The 9,865-nt window shown below is 39.5% G+C and overlaps 1 protein-coding gene across 1 annotated transcript in view; it reads right to left on the bottom strand.

The window, feature by feature from the left end:
* Positions 1 to 4,988: 4,988 nt before the first annotated feature.
* Positions 4,989 to 9,865, bottom strand: part of Setdb2 (SET domain bifurcated histone lysine methyltransferase 2) — a 37,724-nt gene continuing 32,847 nt past the window's right edge. Inside the window, exons 13-14 of the mRNA XM_028870384.2 lie at positions 7,575 to 7,663; positions 4,989 to 5,402 (exon numbers count right to left, since the gene is read on the bottom strand). Coding sequence (XP_028726217.1) covers positions 5,285 to 5,402; positions 7,575 to 7,663 — 207 coding nt within the window. The 3' untranslated portion in view covers positions 4,989 to 5,284. The remainder of the gene's footprint in view (positions 5,403 to 7,574; positions 7,664 to 9,865) is intronic.

The following is a 9,865-nucleotide window of genomic DNA, read 5'->3' as shown; positions in this document are numbered from 1 at the left end:
TTCCAGGACAGCTAGGGCTACACAGAGAAAGCCTGTCACAAAAAAAAAACCTAAAAAGAATAGATGAGCAAGATCTATAATTCTGAGGAAAGCCTCTAACTTTAAAGAGAAAGACCATAGCAAGATTGGGGTGGGGTTGGGGGAGAACAGAGAGAGGCCTTGACGGAAAATATCCACATGAATGTTTGTATGTGCAGGTACACACACATACACATTTAAATAGTGTAATCAACTTTTATTAGTGTGCATTTCAATGTGTGCACATGTGTGCCATGACACACATGGCAGTCAGAGTCACTTCAGGTTATAGTAATCCCCTCTTATCATGTGAGTCCCAGGGACCGAAGTCAGGCTGTCGGGCGTGGCAGCATGTGCCTTTACCTGCTGAGCCACCGCTTTGGCTCATACCTAATATCTTAAAAGACATAGCTATTATAGCTATGGACCCGAACAGGATTCTTTAAAGGATTCTCCCTTGGCATGGTGGCACACACCTTTAACCCCAGTACCAGGAGACAGAGGCAGGCCAATCTCTATGAATCTGAGGCAGCCAGGGCTACATTGTCTGTCTCAAACAAACAAAGACTTCTCAAAGAAGAAAAGAAAGCTCTTAGGAAGAAAACTTGCAGGGGCTGGAAAGATGGAGCAGTGGTTAGAGTGCCAGCTGTGGAAACACAAGGACCCAAGGTCTCCACTCCTCGCACTCCATGGAAGTCAGGGTGAGTGTGTACCAGTAATTTCAAGACTTTAGGGGACAGAGACAGGAGAATGCTAGGCTTGCCGGTACCCAGTCGAGAGGAAATGGCAAGCCAGGTTCAATGCAGATGGTCTCAAGGGGACAGATGGAGCTTGATAAAGTGGAACATACAATGTCCATACTCACATCAACCAAAAGAAATGAAAATTAACAGACTAGAAAAATACAATGCAATAGAAAATTTGGAGATTGGGTTCCTATAAAGCAGAGGAGGAAGGCAAAGCTAAAAATAAAAAGAAATCAGAAAGTGTGTGTGAGGTAGGGGGCATAAATACAGGAAGGAGAGGAAGATGTTAAAATAATAGTAAGGATGTCTGAAAAAGTCCCAAGAATCATCAGTATATCTAGCTAAAACACCTATAATACATATCAGTCTGTGTTCACTTATATAATTTAAATGAAATTTCTCATTTTAGCTGGCAGTGCTCCCTCCAAGTGCCAGAGACTATCTAGCAAGACCCCCAACACCAGGTACAGGAAGCCCTCTTTCGATTTGTTGGCCAGAGTTGTCCAAGAGACTCCCAAAAGACACTGGCTATTGCTACTGCCCTTGGTTGCTCACAGAGGTGAGACATTAAGACTTGCGAATCTCTTCCCTAAAGACTAACTTTCATGGTACCAGAAGGTTCTATGCAAGCTTCTGAAAGAGGGAAGCAACCAGCTATCTTAAAGGTTGAAAGCATCCATTTGTGAATATTAGTTGAGAAACAATATTTATAATACTGCTTGTACTATGGGTCAATTGGGATCAGTTGAAACCAATAACTTTTTCAAGATTTCTGAGAAGTATTTTATTCTTTTCTCCACATGATCCTTTCTATGCTGTTCAATAAATACAGAACAAAGGCCCTTTTGAGGAACATCCACACAATAGACACACACATATGCAGGACAGTTACACACGGGGACAGATTCACAAGACAGCATTCTTCAGGCAGGCACAGATTCAGACTCATGCAACAGACAGAAGATGGGTGACACAGGGAACATGAAGTAGAGAATTCAAACCTGGACTCACTCTTGGTAAAATGACTCCAAGGGGGAGTGCTTTTATTTCCTAATGCAACACCAATGTATCATTGCAAACTTGGTGTTAGTTCCTAATAGGTCTGTCTAATCAATATACACAGTAACTAACAGCTCTGGAATTGTTCTTAAGACCTGCTCAACAAGAAGAAAATCATGCCTGGTACTGGAAATCTAGCCAATTTTCCAAGGCTAGTGAAATCATGGATCTTGAAGAACCTACAGCTGCTACTTTACCAAACCAGCACAATCCCTAATACATTCTAAACATTTGTCCTTATACACATAGATAAATATAGCTCTACCCTTCATCCAAGAATCTTCTCTTTGCAAAAACAGATGGAGAGCCTTATAGACGATAGCTGATCACAATGCAGTTGTAGAGCCCAGTCCCAACAAATACATCAACACAATTCCTCCACCTACACATCATTGTGGAAGAGGAGGCAGAAAGGTTAAAGCCAGAGGAACAGGAAGTCTGCTCTGAGACAGTATTTCCTAGAAACAACAGGGAAGCTACAGCCATGAAGTCTCACCACATGACTGCCTAAACATCGGCTGAACAAGGACAACACCAAAAGACATGCTAACATGGAAAGGGAAAAGCTCAGAAGGCCTCAACCCTAGACAAAGAACTACAGGTTACTGAGGAATGCTGAAATCAGAAGAAATAGTCTTCCCCAGGGAAAACCGCCTCAACTGGTTATCCAATACCAACCTTGAAAACGTGTACATACAAGTAACATTCTATAGACTGAGCAGTATGTATTTATTTATTTAGGAGTATGCACATATTCATATATATATATATATATATTCCTAAATAAATATACACACACATAATTAAAGAAAAAAACCATGAATTTGACAGAGAACAAGGGGGCAGGGTACTTGGAGGTATTGGAGAGAGAAAAGGGAAGGGGAAAATTATGTAAATTTATTATCTCAAAAAACAAAGTTATATGTGGTGATATATTGCGTATCCCAGTAAAGCTTACCTAGGGCTCAGAGGACAGAGCCAGCCACTAAATTAGACATAGAGGTCAGGCAGTGGTGGCACACACCTTTAATCCTGTGACTCAGGAGGCAGAGATCCATCTGGATATCTGTGAGTTCAAGGCCACACTGGGCTACATGAGAGGAACAGAAGCAAGCAGTGGTGGCTCACACCTTTAATCCCAGGAAGTAATATGGCAGGACACAGAAAGGTATATAAGGTGTGAGGAAACAGGAACTCGCTCTCTTGAGGCTGAGGATTTTGTAAAGGTAAGCTAGTGGTTGGCTGTTCTGCTTCTCTGATCTTTCAGCTTTCACCCCAGTGCCTGGCTCTGGGTTTTTTCTTATAAGACCTTTAAAATTTGTGTTACAGTTATAATTTTAAAAAGTCAGAAAGCTGGCTCAGGAATTGTTACAGAAGAAAGGGCAGAATGACTGCAAATGCTAGAATTCAGGAAGGACTAAATGGAAATGGTCTTCTGGACAGACAGGTTCTCTACTGTCGTGAACTTACAGCAGCTGTGGCTGCCTGCAAAAGATCAAACTGGTCAGCCTTCTAGCATGAGGTAGAGCTCGTGAGCCCCAACCCTGAGGAGATATTATCATAGTTTATGGCTTTGGGTGCAAGGAGAGTAAGTTTTCTTTTCTTTTTATTTTATTGGCATTTTGCCTGTATGTATTTGAGGATATTGGATCCTGGAGTTACAGAGAGTTGTGAGCTGCCATGTGGGTGCTAGGAACTGAACTCAGGACCTCTGGAAGAGCAGTCTGTGTTCTTAACCACTGAGCCATCTCTCCAGCCCCCGAGAGTAAGTTTTCTTTAAGGGTATGGCACCTGGTGGCCACATACTCAGGAGCATGTGGGCAGTGTAAATTGAAGTTGGTGGGTTATTTAAAAAAAAAAATACAAAAAACAAAACATGAAGTTGGAAGTGGGAAGATAGTGGATGGATATAGGCAAATATGACCAAACTACACTGTATGAAATTCTCAAAGAATTAGTAAAAGTATCACATTAAAAAAATCAGAAAGCCAATTTTTAATTCTAACATTTAGGTAACTAATTCCAAAGAGAATAGAAATCTTTAAACTGTTTAAGGTTTTCTTACATGGAAGGACAAAGTTTTCAGCCTGAAAACTCACCACGCACTCGAAACAAACCTTTCCTAGAGACAGCACAGCGGGACAACGGCAACACTCCAAAAGTCAAGTACACCTTGACTTTTGACACCCTGCCAAAACACCACTAAAGTCTAAAACAGACATCCCAAGCATGGAATCTCAACACATTTACTTCTCAGTTTTGTTTTCAAGTTATTGTTCCATCCACTTTGGGGGAAAAACGGAAAAGTAGAAGTCTAGGCTATCAACTGGAGAGTGTTGGCGGTGGCCCAACATGAGGTAATGTAGATCAAGGTTTCTGGAGAACTTTCTCCAAAGGATGCCATTGATAAAACTCCTTTTTCTGGAAGTCAAATGGACTCCAAAGGGAGACCTTGAGGACACAGAGGCTGTTTCACAAAAGTCCCCTTTGGACCAAACAAGTTCCCCTAACAATCAAGTCTCCTCACTTCATACAACACTGATGTATCATTAGAAACTAGTGTTAGTTCCTAATGTGTTTGTCTAATTGATACACACAGTAACTAACAGTTACTAAAACCCTTGCATCATTGCTGTGAATATCTTGACTCACTTGCCTGCAGCTCAAACTGTCGTTCCCTATTTAATAAGATTCCTTTCATTCTACATAACACAATTTTGACTAGCTTCAAGATTCCCTTTACTTGTAGCTCTACTCTGTGTAGAAAAAAGTATTAATGTTCTTCCAGGTTTCTGTGCTTTTGTCTTGTGCACCAAGGCACTACAGCAAATCTGGAAATGAAGTTTCATCTTCAAAAAGTGTGTCCAGAATGGTCTCCTACTGGAGTGGTTAATGGGACAATGAAGTAATAAATAACTTTAAAGGGCTGAAGATGTAGCTTTGTGGTAGAGTAACTGCCTAGCATGCAAGAGGCCATGGGTTCAATTCCCAACAAAGAAGAATACTTTCAATTAATGTGCATAAAGTTCGCCTACACATTCTTGCCCCTCATTTGTAGTTCATAATGGTCAATGAATTGCCAGGAATTCAATACCAACTTTGTAGGTTAAAGATGTAAAATTTGGTCCTTTGGAACATAAATTAAAAATAATAATCACAAAACAATTTAGAAACATACAAATTCTATTATAATTTTTGTCTTAATATATAAAATACAAATTATACAGTGGTATGTACATAAAATATACTATTTACATTCTACTCATGTAAAGTTGATTAACAATAACAAGTGATACTTGATGCATATGAGAGTGTTCTCATTTTGTTTCTGACCTAAGTTATACAAAATCATACAAAAAACATGAATACCCTGACCAAGGGAAACAGAAGGATTAAACAAGATTTCATTGACAACTGATGTAGTTCCAGCTTGACCAGATAATTTCCTGAATAGACATCAATTATATTATTTTTTTCCGACACTTATTAACCCCACATTGGCAGAGGATTTCCTTTTCAGGCATGGTCCCAGCTTCATAACCATAATCCCATGTTAGTTCTGTTCTTGCTTTCACATACCTAGAAAGTAGAAATAAAAAAGAATCATAAATCATCCTAAATAATTCCACATGAATCAACCTTGAATATGCCAATTTTCATATTGACAAAATTAACCATCCTAAAGTTGATCTATTCTCTCTCTCTACATCATCCACCATTTAAGATAAACTTTATTAGGAGTAATCATTTGACTTTTATTTCAACTCTCCCAAAATCCTGTGTAAGAAAGTCTGTCTGTCTATGAGGAATGGTGTTTTATAAACGTGAAGTCCGTGGCACACAAGCAAATGGAATAATTCAGACATTAAAAAAGATACAGGAGGCTGGGCGGCGGTGATGCACGCCTTTAATCCCAGCACTTGGGAGGCAGAGCCAGGTGGAGCTCTGTGAGTTCGAGGCCAGCCTGTTCTACAGAGCGATGTCCAAGACAGGCACCAAACTACACTGAGAAACCCTGTCTTGAGAAAACCAAAAAGAAAAAGGAAAAAAAAAAAAAAAAGATACAGGAAATGGGCATATTTCTTATGTGAGATAGCTTTCTTTTTCAATTGCTATTTTTACTTCAGGATATTAATGTTTTCCTTTGGGTGTTTTGGCAATGATTTTGTGAATTAAAGCCATTTACTATTTTTTTTCCTCAATATTTTTCTTTTTGTATTTTTCTCCTACATTTTTAAGAACTGGAAGCTAGTGCACTTCTCATTCAGTATTGTTTTGCTTGTGGCCATTTCCAGCACCTCTGAATCGGGACTCACTGCTGTGTTGGGCTGTGAGCTGTTATTCTATCTCTGGAAGACCTGGCAGTCAGAGATGACTATATTCAGAACCAGGAAGAACCTGCAGCAAGTTGCTAAATCAATCTTGCTGTCTGAATGGAGGGATCTACATCCTGGAGTCATTCAGTACCTGTCTATCTTCCTTCAATGGATGCAACTGTGAACATGATATATGTAAACAATCCTGGGTCTGTATCACCCGGCAACAGGCTGTCCAAGAAGTGTTCCCTGTACAGGTACGCAGCCAGTTCCACTGTTTTCCTCAGATTTTTCTACCTGGCTATGGTGATCATGTGATGGACCAGGATCTCCTAACATCGACCCTTTCAAGACAGTTGGCATTTGCCCTTTTCTAGAAATTCAAGTGTAGGTGTCATATGTATTTGATGGCCAGTGTCCTAAAACAAAGTCAATCACTTGTCATTTGTTCTAAAATAATGCATACATCTATCTCCACAGTGATCCCTGACATGCTGTCTCACAGCACTGACTACACCTTACCTCTGCAGCACTCATCCACTCTTTCTACCTGTGCCAGTGGTCAGAGCCATAGCTTTGTGCATGTTGGGTGTTCTAATGCCAGGCTGTATTCCCAGTCTATAAGCTACTTTACTTTTAAAATGCTAATTCATGTCCACACCCTGTTTCTTCATAACTAAAATTCTCTTACATTTTCTTACTAATACTTTTAAACAATTTTAAAGATTATTAAATCTTTCTGTGGATCTGGGAGTACATTTGAAGTAGATTAAAAAATTATCTTAAAGAAAAGTAAAGGTCTAGGTGAGGCCTTCAATCCCAGCACTCAAGAGGAAGAGGTAGGTGGATCTGAGTTCCAGCAAATTACACAAAGAATCACTGTCTCAAAACAACACAACACAAAACAAAACAACAACAACAAAGAGTTCATGGCCAACCTGGGCTATGTACTGAGTCCCAGGTCAGCAAAGGGTAAATGGCAAGACCCTGTCACAAAAACAACCGAAAGCTAAATGAATCTCTTCTGCAAAATTACTGAAGGCTTTCTCCAACATATACAATGTTATTAAGTGTTGTAAAAGAAAATGTTTATAGGAAGTTTGTTTTAATACTATATTATGAATATGCACAATACAAATGGGAACTCTTTTGATCAAAACAAAAATGATACAACACTCTTCCTCACGTTCCTCTGAACTGAACTATGTAATCTGATGTCTTCAGCCCCTTAAGAAATTAATTCTAAATGAGAATAATAATAGAAATTCCAATGGTTTAAATTTTTAACTGACTAGTTAACAGTTTCGGATAACTGACTACTTTAGTATACCTTGATATTTAGGGCTATGTTTCATCTTTTCATACTTTTTTCATATTTACTATTTTAAAAGTCATAGCTGCAGCATTAAATTGTATAAGTAAAACAACTGCAAACCTGTTGGTGAAGAAGGCGACCAGTGGGAAATTCCTGTCATGTGTTTCTACAAAAACGTTCTGTACACAGAGATTTGGGGAACAACTATGCTGTTTAAAAACAAAAAGAATTAAACACAAAGGTTACACACAGCATAAAATTTAGAACCTTGTTATTTAAAGTATGTGAATATCACTGTTTCCTACATATCTCACTGATTTCATCTTTCTCATTTTGAACCCATTCAGTAAAGCCATTCAGGTATCTTGCTGAAATATAAAATAAAACCCCTTAAATGGGGATTGTTTGTCAGTACTTAATATTATAAATGCATTTATCTTTCGACTCAACAACACTATATTAAAAAGTATACTGTACAGAGCCATCTGCATAAGTATCTATGTGTCAGATTGTTAATAAACAGTTTTAAAACAGGAAACATTTGGAAATAATACTTACCTATAGAGAGCTACTTAAGAATGACACAAAGAAATTCCATACAGCATAAAAGGAGAAACATGCTAACAAGAATCAGGGCCAGTGAGAGATGGCTCAGTAGGTAAAGGCATTTGCCAACAAGCTTGACAACTTGAGTTTGATTCCTGGAACTTACATGGTAAAAAGGGGAGTACCAACTTTTCAAGTTGTTCCCTAACCTCCACACATGCATGTGACATGTATGTATACCCACCCCACATACAAAATAAATAACTAAATGTAAAAAAGAAAAGTACCAGGAGCTCCTCTGCACTGATACATAATGATCTTCAAGATAGTATTGTTAACTCAAAGAGTGAATATAAGAAATAGCTCAAGCTGGGCGGTGGTGATGCATGCTTTTAATCTCAGTACTCGGGAAGCAGAGGAAGGGAGATTTCTCTGAGTTTGAGACCAGCCTGGTCTACAAAGCAAGTACCAGAAGAGCCAGAACTATACAGAGAAATACTGTCTTCGGGGAAAGAGAGAGAGAGAGAGAGAGCGCGAGCGAGCTCAATCAGTAATATACTTGCTATGCAAGCAAGTAGACCTGAGCTCAATCCCTAGACCCCAGGTGAAAAAGCTAGGTGTGGTGGCACATGGTTGTGTTATCAGGACTGGGAAGGTAGAGAGAGGAGGATCCCTGGGGCTTGCTGCCAGACAGCCCAGCCTGATTGGTGAGTTGGAGGCCAATGAATAATCTAGTTTTAAAAAACTAAGGTGAATGGCACTAAAGGAACAACTTAGGATTGACCTCTGGCTCCCAAACACACAGGCACACATGTGCATGCAGGCCACCCCATGCACTTACACACTCACAAAGTGAATAAGCTATACAAGAAAGAACACCACATATGCATTTCCTTGCATTTGTAGAGCTGGGGATGAGGTGGGGGCAGAATAAACAAAGAGTCACAGAATGGGGTCAGGGAAATTGGCAGCATAATACTTTTCAAAGGAAGGCCTTAGCTGAGCAGTGCCCACACACATCTTTCTTTAGTCCCAGCTCTGGGAAGCAGAGGCAGGCAGATCTCTGAGTTTGAGGCTAGCCTGGTCTACAAAGTTCCAGGACAGCCAGAACTATACAGAAAAGAAACCCTGTCCTGAAAAAAACAAAATACATACATACATACATACATGGAAAAGGCCTTGAAAATAAACAAATATTTACAGAGGTTTTTTTTTTTTTTTTTTGCTTTTTCGAGACAGGGTTTCTCTGTATAGTTTTGCGCCTTTCCTGGAACTCGCTTTGTAGACCAGGCTGGCCTTGAACTCACAAAGATCGGCCTTCCTCTGCCTCCCGAGTGCTGGGGTTAAAGGTGTGCGCCACCACCGCCTGGCTCAGAGTTTTAACATGAAGAGTATACACAATATAATATTATATCCTAATCCAAACCAGCACCTTCTTTGAAGAGGAGACATATGTAAGTGGTCAGTTTTTCTCAACATAGCCATGTAACCTCTTTCCAAGGCTTGTAACATGACAGTACTCTAAATACCACCATTTCAGCACTTCTTAGATGCCCACTATCTTCTCAATATTGACATCTATTACCATCACAAGACTCATAAAAATACCAAGTCTCTCTAATATCCTTGAATATGTCCATCACTAAGTCTGAATGATGATTATTTCCTGTTGATGTATCCAACCGTCTTATTAAATAAGAAACACAGAAACAATGTAAAAGAGAAAGCCAAGAGGTCAGAGCTCAGAGCTAAATCTCACCCTTCCTTCTGCTGTCCCAGCTTCGCGAAAAGAGAGCTACTTCCTGTCGGTTAGTTTTTTTAAAGTATGTTGTTCTGCCTTCTCATTGGTTGTAAACCCAAACACA

Source organism: Peromyscus leucopus, chromosome 9 (genome assembly GCF_004664715.2).
Source record: "Peromyscus leucopus breed LL Stock chromosome 9, UCI_PerLeu_2.1, whole genome shotgun sequence".
Lineage (NCBI taxonomy): Eukaryota > Metazoa > Chordata > Mammalia > Rodentia > Cricetidae > Peromyscus > Peromyscus leucopus.
The sequence above is the reverse complement of the archived record's forward strand: the minus strand, read 5'-3'. Positions and strand labels throughout refer to the sequence as shown.